This window comes from Oncorhynchus mykiss, chromosome 5, assembly GCF_057628025.1.
Source record: "Oncorhynchus mykiss isolate SJ-2025 chromosome 5, ASM5762802v1, whole genome shotgun sequence".
Taxonomy (NCBI): domain Eukaryota; kingdom Metazoa; phylum Chordata; class Actinopteri; order Salmoniformes; family Salmonidae; genus Oncorhynchus; species Oncorhynchus mykiss.
Window position 1 is genome coordinate 98189466 of NC_143026.1, and position 17855 is coordinate 98207320.

General features: G+C 48.2%; 1 protein-coding gene across 12 annotated transcripts in view; it reads left to right on the forward strand.

The window, feature by feature from the left end:
- LOC110524902 (sex comb on midleg-like protein 2) overlaps positions 1-17855 on the forward strand; it is a 76915-nt gene that overhangs the window by 21229 nt on the left and 37831 nt on the right. For 10 of the 12 annotated variants that reach the window (XM_036979019.2, XM_036979020.2, XM_036979023.2 and 7 more), the window contains one exon: positions 1309-1397. In XM_036979019.2, the coding sequence (XP_036834914.1) occupies positions 1309-1397 (89 nt within the window). Of the gene's footprint in view, positions 1-1308; positions 1398-5991; positions 6196-17855 lie in introns of those variants that run through there. The other 2 variants (XM_090236557.1, XM_090236558.1) reach the window with 2 other exon arrangements.

A 17855-nucleotide genomic window follows, 5' to 3' on the forward strand; every position in this document is an offset into this window, starting at 1 on the left:
GAGACAGGCGGGGTCTGGAGACACTGTGGCCCATCTGATGATACCCCCAGACAGGGCCAAACAGGAAGGATATAACCCCACCCACTTTGCCAAAGCACAGCCCCCACACCACTAGAGGGATATCTTCAATCACCAACTTACCATCCTGAGACAAGGCCGAGTATAGTCCACAAAGATCTCCGCCACGGCACAACCCAAGGGGGGGCGCCAACCCAGACAGGAAGATCACGTCAGTGACGCACCCCTCCTAGGGACGGCATGAAAGAGCACCAGTAAGCCAGTGACTCAGCCCCTGTAATAGGGTTAGAGGCAGAGAATCCCAGTGGAAAGAGGGGAACTGTGGTTTGGTAAGAAGAATGCCCCTCGTCCCACAGGTGTTATTACTACCTCTGAGGGTTTAGTGCTTGAGGTAGTCACGTCATACAAGTACTTGGGAGTATTGCTAGACGGTGCACTGTTGTTCTCTCGGCACATATCAAAGCTGCAGGCTAAAGTTAAATCTAGACCTGGTTTCCTCTATCGTAATCGCTCCTCTTTCACCCCAGCTGCCATACTAACCCTGATTCAGATGGCCATCCTACCCATGCTAGATTACGGAGACATAATTTATAGATCGGCAGGTAAGGGTATTCTCGTGCGGCTGGATGCTCTTTACCAATTGGCCATGAGATTTGCCACCAATGCTCCTTATAGGACACATCACTGCACTCTATACTCCTCTGTAAACTGGTCATTTCTGTATACTCGTCGCAAGAGCCACTGGTTGATGCTTATTTACAAAACCCTCTTAGGCCTCACTCCCCCCATCTGAGATATCTAATAAAGCCCTCATCCTCCACATACAACACCCATTCTGCCAATCACATTCTGTTAAAGGTCCCCAAAGCACACACATCCCTGGGTCGCTCGTCTTTTCAGTTCGCTGCAGCTAGTGACTTGAACGAGCTGCAACAAACACTTAAACTGGACAGTTTTATCTCAATCGCTTCATTCTAAGACTCAATCATGGACACTTACATTACACAAAGCAGCAACAACTGTCAGTATTGTTGTCTCTACCTTCTTGCCCTTTGTGCTGTTGCGTGTGCCCAATAATGTGTGTACCCTGTTTTGTGCTGCTACCATGTTGTCATGTTATGTTGCTACCATGCTGTGTTGTCATGTGTTGCTGCCTTGTTATGTTGCTGTCTTAGGTCTCTATGTAGTGTTGTGTCTCACCTGTTGTGGTGTGCGTTTTGTCCTATTTATTTTGTATTTATTCTTTGAATCCCAGGAGAAGCCTTTCTAAACATTGTGTGTTTTCTGCAGGCTTCAGAATGAACGCGTCTTCCTGGCCCATGTTTCTGCTGAGAACCCTGAATGGAGCAGAGATGGCCCCGGCTACCGCTTTTAAAAAGGTACGCAAACCTTAATCTATTCACTGAGTATACAAAACATTATGAACACCTGCTCTTTCCATGACCAGGAGAATCCAGGTGAAAGGTATGATCCCTTATTGATGTCACTTGTTAAAAAAACCTCGGGACCAACACTTCACATGTTGCGTTTTATATTTTTGTTCAGTGGAGATTAAAAAGCTACACAGACCTTTATATATAGATTAAAAAGTTACCCAAACCTTCATATAAACAGTACAAGTCAAAAGCTTAGACATGCCTACTCATTCCAGGGGTTCCATGACCAGATGCTGCTGGAAGTGGTGTTGGAGGGCCAGTAGGAGGCACTCTTTCCTCTGGTCTAAAAAATATCCCAATGCCCCAGGGCAGTGTTTGGGGACACTGCCCTGTGTAGGGTGCCGTTTTTCGGATGGGACGTTAAACGGGTGTCCTGACTCTGAGGTCATTAAAGATCCCATGGCACTTATCGTAAGAGTAGGGGTGTTATCCTTTCTAGTGCAGGCGTTCCGCTAGCGGAACCCCACGAGGCTGCCACAAGGCAGCGTGCGAAATTCAAAAATATTTTTTTGAAATATGTAACTTTCACACATTAACAAGTACAATACAGCAAATGAAAGATAAACATCTTGTTAATCTACCCATGGTGTCCGATTTCAAAAAATATTTACAGCGAAAGCACAACATATGATTATGGTAGGTCATAGCAGAGTCAAAAAACAGCCATTTTTCCAGCCAAAGTTAGGAGTCACAAAAAGCAGAAATATAGATACAATTAATCACTAACCTTTGATCTTCATCAGATGACACTCATAGGGCATCATGTTACACAATACATGTATGTTTTGTTCAATAATGTGCATATTTATATCCAAAAATCTCTGTTTACATTGTCGCGTTACGTGCAGTAATGTTTTGATTCCAAAAGGTCCTGTGATTTTGCAGAAATACTCATAATAAACATTGATAAAAGATACAAGTGTTATTCACAGAATTAAAGAGACTTATCCTCTATGCAAACGCTGTGTCAGATTTTAAAAAAACTTTACGGAAAAAGCATAATCTGTGAACGGTGCTCAGAGCCCAAATTCAGCCAAAGAAAAGTCCTCCATTTTGTAGTCAACATAAGTTTGAAAAACCACTAAATATTCACTTACCTTTGATCTTCATCAGAAGGCACTCCCAGGAATCCCAGTTCGACAATAAATTACTGTTTTGTTCCATAAAGCCCATCATTTAGCCACTTGTTGTTAGCATGTTCAGCCCAGTAATCCATCTTCATGAGGCGCAAGCATTTCCTCCAGACAAAAACTCAAAAAGTTCTCTTACAGGTTGTATGATATATGCAATCAATCTTTAGTATGTTTTTAACATAAATCATCAAGGTTCCAACCGGAGAATTTCATTGTCTGAAGAAAAGCATTGGAACGGGAGCTAACTCTCTTGTGACCGCGCGTCATGAGACCGAGGCTCTCTGCCAGACCACTCACTAAAAGAGCTCCTATGAGCCCCTCCTTTATAGTAGAGTCCTAAAACCAGTATCTAAAGACGGTGACATCTACTGGAAGCCCTAGGAAGTGCAAGCACATCCATATCTAACAGGGATTTCAATAGGCACTGTTTTGAAAATCGATTTCTCACTTCCTGTTTGGATTTATTCTCAGGTTTTTGCTTGCCATATGAGTTCTGTTATACTCACAGACATCATTCAAGCTGTTTTAGAAACTTCAGTGTTTTCTATCCAATACTACTAATAATATGCATATATTAGCATCTGGGACAGAGTAGGAGGCAGTTCAGTTTGGGCACGCTATTCATCCAAAAGTGAAAATGCTACCCCCTACCCCAAAAGAGTTAACCCCGGTGTCCTGGCTAAATTCCCAAGCTGTCCCTCATACCATCATTGTCACCTAATCATCCCCAGCTTACAATTGGCTCATTCATCCCCTTCATCTCCCCTGTAACTATTCCCCAGGTCGTTGCTGTAAATGAGAACGTGTTCTCAGTCCACTTACCTGGTAAAATAATGGTAAAAAAAGTGTTTTTGGGGCATAAATGTCTTCTCAAACGTGAGCTTACATGTGCCATAATAACGAACATGTATACCATCTGTAAATACGAATAACTGATAAAATTACGAGCCTTGTTGTTTAAGCCACAGAAAAAGTTGAGAACCTTCCCACTAGCCATGATTGGTTGAGATAATGAGTGGGCTGGACTTGAGAGAGAAGTTCGAATTGGTCTGCCATATTCAAGGCGTCAGTCTGTGTTGTTAATCCTGTCGAATGCGACTTTATATAAAATGTATTGTGTAGTGGAGCTGCATACGTGTTGTTCTCCACTTTCTGGAGGATCAAGTTTTGAAATCAGGTGAATTAGAGTATGATAGCTAAAGAGATGGAGAAAACACCTGTCATCTTCAAATTAAGGGCAACCGTGGTATGGCATTCCTAACAGGGAGATGCGTCCATGATGCATGTTGATTTATGTAGCTAAGATTGTCTAGTGTTAGCTAGCTACATTTTCAGTTATTACACATTTCTAATTTTGACAAAGTGGTTTCATTTTAAGCTAATTTGTACTGTTAGCTACCTAGCTAATGTTAGCTGGGGTTAGGGTTAGGGTCGTTTTTCAGTCTCTCGGTCCCTGCTTTAATGTACCTGTACTGACCTCGCCTTCTGGATGATAGCAGGGTGAACAGGCAGTGGCTTGGCTGGTTGTTGTCCTTGATGATCCTTTTGGCCTTCCTGTGACATCGGGTGGTGTAGGTGTCCTGGAGGGCAGGTAGTTTGCCCCCGGTGATGCGTTGTGCAGACCACACCACCCTCTGGAGAGCCTTGTGGTTGAGGGCGGTGCAGTTGCCGTACTAGGCAGTGATACAGCCCGACAGGATGCTCTCGATTGTGCATCTGTAAAAGTTAATGAGGGTTTTAGGTGACAAGCCAAATTTCTTCAGCCTCTCGAGGTTGAAGAGGTGCTGTTGCACATTCTTCACCACGCTGTCTGTGTGTGTGGACCATTTCAGTTTGTCTGTGATGTGTATGCCGAGGAACTTACAACTGTCCACCTTATCCACTACTGTCCGATGTGGATGGGGTGCTCCCTCTGCTGTTTCCTGAAGTCCACAATCATCTCCTTTGTTTTGTTGACGTTGAGTGAGCGGTTATTTTCTTGACACCACACTCCGAGGGCCCTCACCTCCTCCCTGTAGGCCGTCTCGTTGTTGGCAATCAAGCCTACCACTGTTGTGTCTGCAAACTTGATGATTGAGTTGGAGGCGTGCATAGCTACGCGGTCATGGGTGAACAGGAAGTATTGAAGAGGGCTGAGAACGCACCCTTGTGGGGCCCCAGTGTTGAGGATCAGAGGGGTGGAGATGTTGTTTCCTACCTTCACCACCTGGTGGTGGCCCATCAAAGTCCAGGACCCAAGGTCTCAAGCTTACTGACGAGTTTGGAGGGTACTATGGTGTTAAAGGCTGAGCTGAGCAATGAAAAGCTGAGCAATGAACAGCATTCTTACATAGGTTTTCATCTTGTCCAGATGGAATAGGGCAGGGTGATGGCGATTGCATCGTCTGTGGACCTATTGGGGTGGTAATCAAATTGGAGTAGGTCTCGGGTATCAGGTAGTGTGGAGGTGATATGATCCTTGACTAGTCTGGGACAGCAGGTAGCCTAGGGGTTACAGCGTTGGGACAGTAACCGAAAGGTTGCTAGATCGAATCCCCGAGCTGACTAGGTAAAAATCTGTCATTCTGGCCCTGAACAAGGCAGTTAACCCACTGTTCCCAGGCCGTCATTGTAATTAAGAATGTGTTCTTAATTGACTTGCCTAGTTGAAGGTTAAATAAAATAAAAATTGTCTTTCAAAGCACTTCATGATGATGGAGAGCGATAGTCATTTAGTTCAGTTACCTTAGCTTTCTTGGAAACAGGAACAATGTTGACAATCTTGATGCATTGATTGAATATGTCCGTAAATATGTCGCATGCTCTGCGACTGGAAACATGACCGAATACAAACAGTGCAGACCAGCCAGCCAGCCAGCCATCCAGTCGCCTTGCCATGATTGAAAGTGGTGGTTCGCGCTTTCAGTTTTGCGCGAATTATGATGCAATGGTCCAAAAGGCTACCAGCTCATGTCGCGCATTCGATATGCTGATTAGAATTTTGGAAGCGTTGTTCTCAGAATAGCTTAAAATCCCCAGCTACAATAAATGCAGCCTCATGATATATGGTTTACATAGAGTCCAGCGAAGTCCCTTCAGGGCTGTCGAGGTATCTGCTTTGGGGGGTGGTGGGGGCGCATTTGATTGTAAGGAATTCTAGGTCAGGTGAACGAAAGGGCTTGCGTTCCTATATGTTGTTATGATTACACCGTGAGTCGTTAATCATAAGACATACCACCCCGCCCTTCTTCTTACCAGAGAGATGTTTGTTTCTGTCGGCGTGATGCATGAAGAAACCGGGTGGCTGTACCTACTCTGACAACATATCCCGAGTGAGCCATGCTTCCGTGAAACAGAATGTTACAATCTCTGATGTCTCTCTGGAACGCAACTCGTCCCCTAATTTCGTCCACCTTGTTGTCTAGAGATTGGACATTGGCGAGTAGTATACTCGGAAGTGGTGGATGGTGTGCTCGCCTTCTAAGTCTGACCAGTAGGCCGCTTCCTCTGCCTCTCCTGCGGCGACCACGTTGTTTTGGGTTAGCCTCTGGGATAAGATCCCATGTCCAGGGTGGAAGTCCGAACAAAGTATCCGCTTTGGAAGAGTCGTTTTCCTGGTCGTTATGTTGGTAAGTTGACGCCCCTTTTATTTCCAATAGTTCTTCCCTGCTGTATGTAATAACACTTGAGGTTTTCTGGGCTTACTCTGTAAGAAATAATACATAAAAAAACAAAATACTGCGTAGTTTCCTAAGGACCTGAAGTGAGGCCAGTTAGTCTAGTCTCATGTTAGCTAGCTAACATTGGACCTGGTTGGTTAGCTCCCAGCACTGTGGCATTGTTGCCACTTTGTTCATTGTTGTTTAACTAGTTAATGTTAGCTGGCTGGCTCGTTAGCTAATGTTATGCGTGTGATTTTAAACGTTGTTTACCTATTGTTAGGTTCTTATTTTTCAGAGTAAATAACTCACTGACACTAGAGAAGCTTTAACCAAGTTTAATTCTTCCCAAAGGTTCTGTGCAGCTGTAATCAGACAGCAAAACATTTCTCACTTCAGTTATTTACATCCTACACTCCCTCTCTCCAATCCTTACAGTTTATGGCTCTACAGGAAGCTAATAAAGAGGGTAACAGGATAACAAACCTTTATTACTCCCTTCAGGTGATCTGTCCTCACCTCCTGACAACCACAGATGTCCATTGGTTTTTCTTCAGAGAACCATTAACTTCTGACATAACCCACTCTTTCATTTCCTATCTCAATGATCAAAGTTTAGCCGATTACAACACTAGCAAGGTTCAGTGTTTAGCGAGCTAGCTATATGTCTTAAGCTAAAGTGTACTGTTAGCTAGCTAGCTAATGATATTTGTTTCCCAAAGCTGTTTGCTTTTCTATTTAGAGCCGAATGTTAGGCAGTGTTGGCACTTTGTTGTTTAACTAGCTAAAGTTAGCTGGCTGGCTCGTTAGCTAACATTTTGTGACGTGTGTACAATACCCATTGAATATGGCCGGTGTCAGTAAACGTCTGCAAAAAAGCTAAATTAAATTGTTGCCAGCAGAGCTGGTTAGGCTGTTTTCATGTTATCCAGAGGTTAAAAAATGATCTGCCCGAGCGTCAAGTGTGCTCTTCGAGATTCGAAACAAGATGGGTGGGGCTAAAGCGTAAGAGGGTGTGAACGATGGTGAATGGGTGTAGACAAAGAAGAGCTCTTCACTAGATACGTTAGCTAACGAGCCAGCCCCTCTCCCCTGTAACTATTCCCCAGGTCATTGCTGTAAATGAGGATGTGTTCTCAGTCAACTTACCTGGTAAAATAAGAATGTATAAGGTACCCAGACCTTCATATACTCACCATATGATTTGTAATTGTGTCAGGGTATTGCAATCTAATGATGGCAACACTGTTGTACATGATTAATTCCTCTGTTTGGAAGTCTCTCTCTGTGCGTGTCTCTCTCTGTGCGTGTCTCTCTCTGTGCGTGTCTCTCTCTGTGCGTGTCTCTCTCTGTGCGTGTCTCTCTCTGTGCGTGTCTCTGTGCGTGTCTCTGTGTGTCGTCGTCTCTGTGTGTGTGTCGTCGTCTCTGTGTGTGTGTCGTCGTCTCTGTGTGTGTGTGTGTCGTCGTCTCTGTGTGTGTGTCGTCGTCTCTGTGTGTGTGTCGTCGTCTCTGTGTGTGTGTCGTCGTCTCTGTGTGTGTGTCGTCGTCTCTGTGTGTGTGTCGTCGTCGTCTGTGTGTGTGTCGTCGTCTCTGTGTGTGTCGTCGTCTCTGTGTGTGTCGTCGTCTCTGTGTGTGTCGTCGTCTCTGTGTGTCGTCGTCTCTGTGTGTGTCGTCGTCTCTGTGTGTCGTCGTCTCTGTGTGTGTCGTCGTCTCTGTGTGTCGTCGTCTCTGTGTGTGGCGTCGTCTCTGTGTGTGTCGTCGTCTCTGTGTGTGGCGTCGTCTCTGTGTGTCGTCGTCTCTGTGTGTCGTCGTCTCTGTGTGTCGTCGTCTCTGTGTGTGTCGTCGTCTCTGTGTGTGTCGTCGTCTCTGTGTGTGTCGTCGTCTCTGTGTGTGTGTCGTCGTCTCTGTGTGTGTCGTCGTCTCTGTGTGTGTCGTCGTCTCTGTGTGTGTCGTCGTCTCTGTGTGTGTCGTCGTCTCTGTGTGTCGTCGTCTCTGTGTGTCGTCGTCTCTGTGTGTCGTCGTCGTGTGTGTCGTCGTCGTGTGTGTGTGTGTGTGTCGTCGTGTGTGTGTCGTCGTGTGTGTGTCGTCGTGTGTGTGTGTCGTCGTGTGTGTCGTCGTGTGTGTGTGTGTCGTTGTGTCTCTGTGTGTGTGTCGTTGTGTCTCTGTGTGTGTCGTCGTCTCTGTGTGTCGTCGTCGTGTGTGTGTGTGTGTCGTTGTGTGTGTGTCGTTGTGTGTGTGTCGTTGTGTGTGTGTCGTGGTGTGTGTGTGTCGTTGTGTGTGTGTGTGTCTCTGTGTGTCGTTGTGTCTCTGTGTGTGTCGTTGTGTCTCTGTGTGTGTCGTTGTGTCTCTGTGTGTCGTTGTGTCGTGTGTGTCGTTGTGTGTGTGTCGTTGTGTGTGTGTGTGTCGTTGTGTGTGTGTGTGTCGTTGTGTGTGTGTGTGTGTGTGAGTCGTGTGTGTGAGTCGTGTGTGTGTGTCGTTGTGTTGTGTGTGTGTGTGAGTCGTTGTGTGTGTGAGTCGTTGTGTGTGTGAGTCGTTGTGTGTGTGTGTGAGTCGTTGTGTGTGTGAGTCGTTGTGTGTGTGTGTGTGTGTCGTGTGTGTGTGTGTGTCGTTGTATGTGTGGTTGTGTGTGTCGTTGTGTGTCATTGTGTCTGTGTGTGTGTGTCGTGTCTCTGTGTGTCGTTGTGTCTCTGTGTGTGTCGTTGTGTCTCTGTGTGTCGTTGTGTGTCTCTGTGTTTGTGTGTGTCGTTGTGTCGTGTGTGTCGTTGTGTGTGTGTGTCGTTGTGTGTGTGTGTCGTTGTGTGTGTGTGTCGTTGTGTGTGTGTGTCGTTGTGTGTGTGTGTCGTTGTGTGTGTGAGTCGTTGTGTGTGTCGTTGTGTGTGTGTCGTTGTGTGTGTGTCGTTGTGTGTGTGTGTGTCGTGGTGTGTGTGTGTGTCGTGGTGTGTGTGTGTGTCGTTGTGTGTGTGTGTCTCTGTGTGTGTGTGTCTCTGTGTGTCGTTGTGTCTCTGTGTGTCGTTGTGTCTCTGTGTGTCGTTGTGTCTCTGTGTGTGTGTGTGTGTGTGTCTGTGTCGGTGTGTCTCTGTGTGTCGTTGTGTCTCTGTGTGTGTCGTTGTCACTGTGTGTCGTTGTGTCTCTGTGTGTGTCGTTGTCACTGTGTGTCGTTGTGTCTCTGTGTGTGTGTGTGTCGTTGTGTCGTTGTGTCTCTGTGTGTGTCGTTGTGTCTCTGTGTGTGTCGTTGTGTCTCTGTGTGTGTCGTTGTGTCTCTGTGTGTGTCATTGTCTCTGTGTGTCGTTGTCTCTGTGTGTGTCTGTGTGTGTCGTTGTGTCTCTGTGTGTGTCGTTGTGTCTCTGTGTGTGTCGTTGTGTCGCTGTGTCTCTGTGTGTGTCGTTGTGTCTTTGTGTGTGTGTCGTTGTGTCTCTGTGTGTGTCGTTGTGTCTGTGTGTGTCGTTGTGTCTGTGTGTGTCGTTGTGTCTCTGTGTGTGTCGTTGTGTCTCTGTGTGTGTCGTGTCTCTGTGTGTGTGTGTGTGTCGTTGTGTCTCTGTGTGTGTGTCTCTGTGTGTGTCTGTGTGTCGTTGTGTCTCTGTGTGTCGTTGTGTCGTGTGTCGTTGTGTGTCGTTGTGTCTGTGTGTGTGTGTCGTTGTGTGTGTGTGTCGTTGTGTGTGTGTGTCGTTGTGTGTGTGAGTCGTGTGTGTGTGTCGTTGTGTCGTGTGTGTCGTTGTGTCGTGTGTGTCGTTGTGTGTGTGTGAGTCGTTGTGTCGTGTGTGAGTCGTTGTGTGTGTGTCGTTGTGTGTGTGTGTGTGTGTGTCGTTGTGTGTGTGTGTCGTTGTGTGTGTGGTTGTGTGTGTCGTGTGTGTGTGGTTGTGTGTGTGTGTGTGTGTGTGTCGTTGTGTGTCATTGTGTCTGTGTGTGTGTGTCGTGTCTCTGTGTCGTTGTGTCTCTCTGTGTGTCGTTGTGTCTCTGTGTGTCGTTGTGTCTCTGTGTGTCGTTGTGTGTCTCTGTGTTTGTGTTTGTGTGTGTGTCACTGTGTTTGTGTGTGTGTCGTTGTGTCGTGTGTGTCGTGTGTGTCGTGTGTGTCGTTGTGTGTGTCGTTGTGTGTCTCTGTGTGTCTCTGTGTGTCTCTGTGTGTCTCTGTGTGTGTCTCTGTGTGTCTCTGTGTGTGTGTGTGTGTGTGTGTCGTTGTGTGTGTGTGTGTCGTTGTGTGTGTGTCGTGTCGTTGTGTGTGTGTGTCGTGTCGTTGTGTGTGTGTCGTGGTGTGTGTGTGTCGTGGTGTGTGTGTGTGTGTCGTTGTGTCTGTGTGTGTGTGTCTCTGTGTGTCGTTGTGTCTCTGTGTGTCGTTGTGTCTCTGTGTGTCGTTGTGTCTCTGTGTGTGTCTCTGTGTGTGTCTGTGTGTGTGTCTCTGTGTGTGTCGGTGTGTCTCTGTGTGTGTCGTTGTGTCTCTGTGTGTGTCGTTGTGTCTCTGTGTGTGTCGTTGTGTCTCTGTGTGTGTGTGTGTCGTTGTGTCTCTGTGTGTGTGTATGTGTGTGTCGTTGTGTCTCTGTGTGTGTCGTTGTGTCTCTGTGTGTGTCTGTGTGTCGTCGTCTCTGTGTGTGGCGTCGTCTCTGTGTGTGTCGTCGTCTCTGTGTGTGGCGTCGTCTCTGTGTGTCGTCGTCTCTGTGTGTCGTCGTCTCTGTGTGTCGTCGTCTCTGTGTGTGTCGTCGTCTCTGTGTGTGTCGTCGTCTCTGTGTGTGTCGTCGTCTCTGTGTGTGTCGTCGTCTCTGTGTGTGTGTCGTCGTCTCTGTGTGTGTGTCGTCGTCTCTGTGTGTGTCGTCGTCTCTGTGTGTGTCGTCGTCTCTGTGTGTGTCGTCGTCTCTGTGTGTGTCGTCGTCTCTGTGTGTGTCGTCGTCTCTGTGTGTGTCGTCGTCTCTGTGTGTGTCGTCGTCTCTGTGTGTCGTCGTCTCTGTGTGTCGTTGTCTCTGTGTGTCGTCGTCGTGTGTGTCGTCGTCGTGTGTGTGTGTGTGTGTGTCGTCGTGTGTGTGTGTCGTCGTGTGTGTGTGTCGTCGTGTGTGTCGTCGTGTGTGTGTGTGTCGTTGTGTCTCTGTGTGTGTGTCGTTGTGTCTCTGTGTGTGTCGTCGTCGTGTGTGTGTGTGTGTGTCGTTGTGTGTGTGTCGTTGTGTCGTGTGTGTCGTTGTGTGTGTGTGTCGTTGTGTGTGTGTGTCGTTGTGTGTGTGTGTCGTTGTGTGTGTGTGTCGTTGTGTGTGTGAGTCGTTGTGTGTGTCGTTGTGTGTGTGTCGTTGTGTGTGTGTCGTTGTGTGTGTGTGTGTCGTGGTGTGTGTGTGTGTCGTGGTGTGTGTGTGTGTCGTTGTGTGTGTGTGTCTCTGTGTGTGTGTGTCTCTGTGTGTCGTTGTGTCTCTGTGTGTCGTTGTGTCTCTGTGTGTCGTTGTGTCTCTGTGTGTGTGTGTGTGTGTGTGTCTGTGTCGGTGTGTCTCTGTGTGTGTCGTTGTGTCTCTGTGTGTCGTTGTCACTGTGTGTCGTTGTGTCTCTGTGTGTGTCGTTGTCACTGTGTGTCGTTGTGTCTCTGTGTGTGTGTGTGTCGTTGTGTCGTTGTGTCTCTGTGTGTGTCGTTGTGTCTCTGTGTGTGTCGTTGTGTCTCTGTGTGTGTCATTGTGTCTCTGTGTGTCGTTGTCTCTGTGTGTGTCTGTGTGTGTCGTTGTGTCTCTGTGTGTGTCGTTGTGTCTCTGTGTGTGTCGTTGTGTCGCTGTGTCTCTGTGTGTGTCGTTGTGTCTTTGTGTGTGTGTCGTTGTGTCTCTGTGTGTGTGTCGTTGTGTCTCTGTGTGTGTCGTTGTGTCTGTGTGTGTCGTTGTGTCTCTGTGTGTGTCGTTGTGTCTCTGTGTGTGTCGTGTCTCTGTGTGTGTGTGTGTGTCGTTGTGTCTCTGTGTGTGTGTCTCTGTGTGTGTCTGTGTGTCGTTGTGTCTCTGTGTGTCGTTGTGTCGTGTGTCGTTGTGTGTCGTTGTGTCTGTGTGTGTGTGTCGTTGTGTGTGTGTGTCGTTGTGTGTGTGTGTCGTTGTGTGTGTGAGTCGTGTGTGTGTGTCGTTGTGTCGTGTGTGTCGTTGTGTCGTGTGTGTCGTTGTGTGTGTGTGAGTCGTTGTGTCGTGTGTGAGTCGTTGTGTGTGTGTCGTTGTGTGTGTGTGTGTGTGTGTCGTTGTGTGTGTGTGTCGTTGTGTGTGTGGTTGTGTGTGTCGTTGTGTGTGTGTGGTTGTGTGTGTGTGTGTGTCGTTGTGTGTCATTGTGTCTGTGTGTGTGTGTCGTGTCTCTGTGTCGTTGTGTCTCTCTGTGTGTCGTTGTGTCTCTGTGTGTCGTTGTGTCTCTGTGTCGTTGTGTGTCTCTGTGTTTGTGTTTGTGTGTGTGTCACTGTGTTTGTGTGTGTGTCGTGTGTGTCGTGTGTGTCGTGTGTGTCGTTGTGTGTGTCGTTGTGTGTCTCTGTGTGTCTCTGTGTGTGTGTGTGTGTGTCGTTGTGTGTGTGTGTGTCGTTGTGTGTGTGTGTCGTGTCTCTGTGTCGTTGTGTCTCTCTGTGTGTCGTTGTGTCTCTGTGTGTCGTTGTGTCTCTGTGTGTCGTTGTGTGTCTCTGTGTTTGTGTTTGTGTGTGTGTCACTGTGTTTGTGTGTGTGTCGTTGTGTCGTGTGTGTCGTGTGTGTCGTGTGTGTCGTTGTGTGTGTCTCTGTGTGTCTCTGTGTGTGTCTCTGTGTGTCTCTGTGTGTGTGTGTGTGTGTGTGTCGTTGTGTGTGTGTGTGTCGTTGTGTGTGTGTGTGTCGTTGTGTGTGTGTGTCGTGTCGTTGTGTGTGTGTGTCGTGTCGTTGTGTGTGTGTCGTGGTGTGTGTGTGTCGTGGTGTGTGTGTGTGTGTCGTTGTGTCTGTGTGTGTGTGTCTCTGTGTGTCGTTGTGTCTCTGTGTGTCGTTGTGTCTCTGTGTGTCGTTGTGTCTCTGTGTGTTTCTCTGTGTGTGTCTGTGTGTGTGTCTCTGTGTGTGTCGGTGTGTCTCTGTGTGTGTCGTTGTGTCTCTGTGTGTGTCGTTGTGTCTCTGTGTGTGTCGTTGTGTCTCTGTGTGTGTGTGTGTCGTTGTGTCTCTGTGTGTGTGTATGTGTGTGTCGTTGTGTCTCTGTGTGTGTCGTTGTGTCTCTGTGTGTGTCTGTGTGTCGTCGTCTCTGTGTGTGGCGTCGTCTCTGTGTGTGTCGTCGTCTCTGTGTGTGGCGTCGTCTCTGTGTGTCGTCGTCTCTGTGTGTCGTCGTCTCTGTGTGTGTCGTCGTCTCTGTGTGTGTCGTCGTCTCTGTGTGTGTCGTCGTCTCTGTGTGTGTGTCGTCGTCTCTGTGTGTGTCGTCGTCTCTGTGTGTGTCGTCGTCTCTGTGTGTGTCGTCGTCTCTGTGTGTGTCGTCGTCTCTGTGTGTGTCGTCGTCTCTGTGTGTGTCGTCGTCTCTGTGTGTCGTCGTCTCTGTGTGTCGTCGTCTCTGTGTGTCGTTGTCTCTGTGTGTCGTCGTCGTGTGTGTCGTCGTCGTGTGTGTGTCGTCGTGTGTGTGTCGTCGTGTGTGTGTGTCGTCGTGTGTGTCGTCGTGTGTGTGTGTGTCGTTGTGTCTCTGTGTGTGTGTCGTTGTGTCTCTGTGTGTGTCGTCGTCGTGTGTGTGTGTGTGTCGTTGTGTGTGTGTGTCGTTGTGTGTGTGTGTGTCTCTGTGTGTCGTTGTGTCTCTGTGTGTGTCGTTGTGTCTCTGTGTGTGTCGTTGTGTCTCTGTGTGTCGTTGTGTCGTGTGTGTCGTTGTGTGTGTGTGTCGTTGTGTGTGTGTGTGTCGTTGTGTGTGTGTGTCGTTGTGTGTGTGTGTGTGTGTGAGTCGTGTGTGTGTGTCGTTGTGTTGTGTGTGTGTGTGAGTCGTTGTGTGTGTGAGTCGTTGTGTGTGTGAGTCGTTGTGTGTGTGTGTGAGTCGTTGTGTGTGTGAGTCGTTGTGTGTGTGTGTGTGTGTCGTGTGTGTGTGTGTGTCGTTGTGTGTGTGGTTGTGTGTGTCGTTGTGTGTCATTGTGTCTGTGTGTGTGTGTCGTGTCTCTGTGTGTCTCTGTGTGTGTCGTTGTGTCTCTGTGTGTGTCGTTGTGTGTCTCTGTGTTTGTGTGTGTCGTTGTGTCGTGTGTGTCGTTGTGTGTGTGTGTCGTTGTGTGTGTGTGTCGTTGTGTGTGTGTGTCGTTGTGTGTGTGAGTCGTTGTGTGTGTCGTTGTGTGTGTGTCGTTGTGTGTGTGTCGTGTGTGTGTGTGTCGTGGTGTGTGTGTGTGTCGTGGTGTGTGTGTGTGTCGTTGTGTGTGTGTGTCTCTGTGTGTGTGTGTCTCTGTGTGTCGTTGTGTCTCTGTGTGTGTGTGTGTGTGTGTCTGTGTCGGTGTGTCTCTGTGTGTGTCGTTGTGTCTCTGTGTGTCGTTGTCACTGTGTGTCGTTGTGTCTCTGTGTGTGTCGTTGTCACTGTGTGTCGTTGTGTCTCTGTGTGTGTGTGTGTCGTTGTGTCGTTGTGTCTGTGTGTGTCGTTGTGTCTCTGTGTGTGTCGTTGTGTCTCTGTGTGTGTCGTTGTGTCTCTGTGTGTGTCATTGTGTCTCTGTGTCGTTGTCTCTGTGTGTGTCTGTGTGTGTTGTTGTGTCTCTGTGTGTGTCGTTGTGTCTCTGTGTGTGTCGTTGTGTCGCTGTGTCTCTGTGTGTGTCGTTGTGTCTTTGTGTGTGTGTCGTTGTGTCTTTGTGTGTGTGTCGTTGTGTCTCTGTGTGTGTCGTTGTGTCTGTGTGTGTCGTTGTGTCTCTGTGTGTGTCGTTGTGTCTCTGTGTGTGTCGTGTCTCTGTGTGTGTGTGTGTGTCGTTGTGTCTCTGTGTGTGTGTCTCTGTGTGTGTCTGTGTGTCGTTGTGTCTCTGTGTGTCGTTGTGTCGTGTGTCGTTGTGTCTCTGTGTGTGTGTGTCGTTGTGTGTGTGTGTCGTTGTGTGTGTGTGTCGTTGTGTGTGTGAGTCGTGTGTGTGTGTCGTTGTGTCGTGTGTGTCGTTGTGTCGTGTGTGTCGTTGTGTGTGTGTGAGTCGTTGTGTCGTGTGTGAGTCGTTGTGTGTGTGTCGTTGTGTGTGTGTGTGTGTGTGTCGTTGTGTGTGTGTGTCGTTGTGTGTGTGGTTGTGTGTGTGTCGTTGTGTGTGTGGTTGTGTGTGTCGTTGTGTGTGTGTGGTTGTGTGTGTGTGTGTGTGTGTGTCGTTGTGTGTCATTGTGTCTGTGTGTGTGTGTCGTGTCTCTGTGTCGTTGTGTCTCTCTGTGTGTCGTTGTGTCTCTGTGTGTCGTTGTGTCTCTGTGTGTCGTTGTGTGTCTCTGTGTTTGTGTTTGTGTGTGTGTCACTGTGTTTGTGTGTGTGTCGTTGTGTCGTGTGTGTCGTGTGTGTCGTGTGTGTCGTTGTGTGTGTCGTTGTGTGTCTCTGTGTGTCTCTGTGTGTGTGTGTGTGTGTGTGTCGTTGTGTGTGTGTGTGTCGTTGTGTGTGTGTGTGTCGTGTGTGTGTGTCGTGTCGTTGTGTGTGTGTGTCGTGTCGTTGTGTGTGTGTCGTGGTGTGTGTGTGTCGTGGTGTGTGTGTGTGTGTCGTTGTGTCTGTGTGTGTGTGTCTCTGTGTGTCGTTGTGTCTCTGTGTGTCGTTGTGTCTCTGTGTGTCGTTGTGTCTCTGTGTGTGTCTCTGTGTGTGTCTGTGTGTGTGTCTCTGTGTGTGTCGGTGTGTCTCTGTGTGTGTCGTTGTGTCTCTGTGTGTGTCGTTGTGTCTCTGTGTGTGTCGTTGTGTCTCTGTGTGTGTGTGTGTCGTTGTGTCTCTGTGTGTGTGTATGTGTGTGTCGTTGTGTCTCTGTGTGTGTCGTTGTGTCTCTGTGTGTGTCTGTGTGTCGTTGTGTCTCTGTGTGTGTCGTTGTGTCGCTGTGTCTCTGTGTGTCGTTGTGTCTTTGTGTGTGTGTCGTTGTGTCTTTGTGTGTGTCGTTGTGTCTCTGTGTGTGTCGTTGTGTCTCTGTGTGTGTCGTTGTGTCTCTGTGTGTGTCGTGTCTCTGTGTCTGTGTGTGTCGTTGTGTCTCTTTGTGTGTGTCGTGTCTCTTTGTGTGTCGTTGTGTCTCTTTGTGTGTCGTTGTGTCTCTGTGTCGTTGTGTGTGTCGTTGTGTCTCTGTGTGTCTCTGTGTGTGAGTCGTTGTGTGTGTGTGTGTGTGTGAGTCGTTGTGTGTGTGTGTGTGAGTCGTTGTGTGTGTGTGAGTCGTTGTGTGTGTGTGTGAGTCGTTGTGTGTGTGTGTGAGTCGTTGTGTGTGTGTGTGAGTCGTTGTGTGTGTGTGTGAGTCGTTGTGTGTGTGTGTGTGAGTCGTTGTGTGTGAGTCGTTGTGTGTGAGTCGTTGTGTGTGAGTCGTTGTGTGTGTGTGTGTGTGTCGTTGTGTCTCTGTGTGTCGTTGTGTGTGTGTGTCGTTGTGTCTCTGTGTGTCGTTGTGTCTCTGTGTGTGTCGTTGTGTCTCTGTGTGTCGTTGTGTCTCTGTGTGTGTCGTTGTGTCTCTGTGTGTGTCGTGTCTCTGTGTGTGTGTGTGTGTCGTTGTGTCTCTGTGTGTGTGTCTCTGTGTGTGTCTGTGTCGTTGTGTCTCTGTGTGTCGTTGTGTCGTGTGTCGTTGTGTGTGTCGTTGTGTGTGTGTGTGTCGTTGTGTGTGTGTGTCGTTGTGTGTGTGTGAGTCGTGTGTCGTTGTGTCGTGTGTGTCGTTGTGTCGTGTGTGTCGTTGTGTCGTGTGTGTCGTTGTGTCGTGTGTGAGTCGTTGTGTGTGTGAGTCGTTGTGTGTGTGTGTGTGTGTGTCGTTGTGTGTGTGTGTGTCGTTGTGTGTGTCGTTGTGTGTGTGGTTGTGTGTGTGTGTGTGTGTGTGTCGTTGTGTGTCATTGTGTCTGTGTGTGTGTGTCGTGTCTCTGTGTGTCGTTGTGTCTCTCTGTGTGTCGTTGTGTCTCTGTGTGTCGTTGTGTGTCTCTGTGTTTGTGTTTGTGTGTGTGTCTCTGTGTGTGTGTGTCGTTGTGTGTGTGTGTCGTTGTGTGTGTGTGTGTCGTTGTGTGTGTGTGTGTTTCGTTGTGTGTGTGTGTCGTGTCGTTGTGTGTGTGTGTCGTGTCGTTGTGTGTGTGTGTCGTGTCGTTGTGTGTGTGTCGTGGTGTGTGTGTGTCGTGGTGTGTGTGTGTGTGTCGTTGTGTCTGTGTGTGTGTGTCTCTGTGTGTCGTTGTGTCTCTGTGTGTCGTTGTGTCTCTGTGTGTCGTTGTGTCTCTGTGTGTGTCTCTGTGTGTGTCTGTGTGTGTGTCTCTGTGTGTGTCGGTGTGTCTCTGTGTGTGTGTGTGTCGTTGTGTCTCTGTGTGTGTGTATGTGTGTGTCGTTGTGTCTCTGTGTGTGTCGTTGTGTCTCTGTGTGTGTCGTTGTGTCTCTGTGTGTGTCGTTGTGTCTCTGTGTGTGTCGTTGTGTCTCTGTGTGTGTCGTTGTGTCTCTGTGTGTGTCGTTGTGTCGCTGTGTCTCTGTGTGTCGTTGTGTCTTTGTGTGTGTGTCGTTGTGTCTCTGTGTGTGTCGTTGTGTCTCTGTGTGTGTCGTTGTGTCTCTGTGTGTGTCGTGTCTCTGTGTGTGTGTCGTTGTGTCATTGTGTCTGT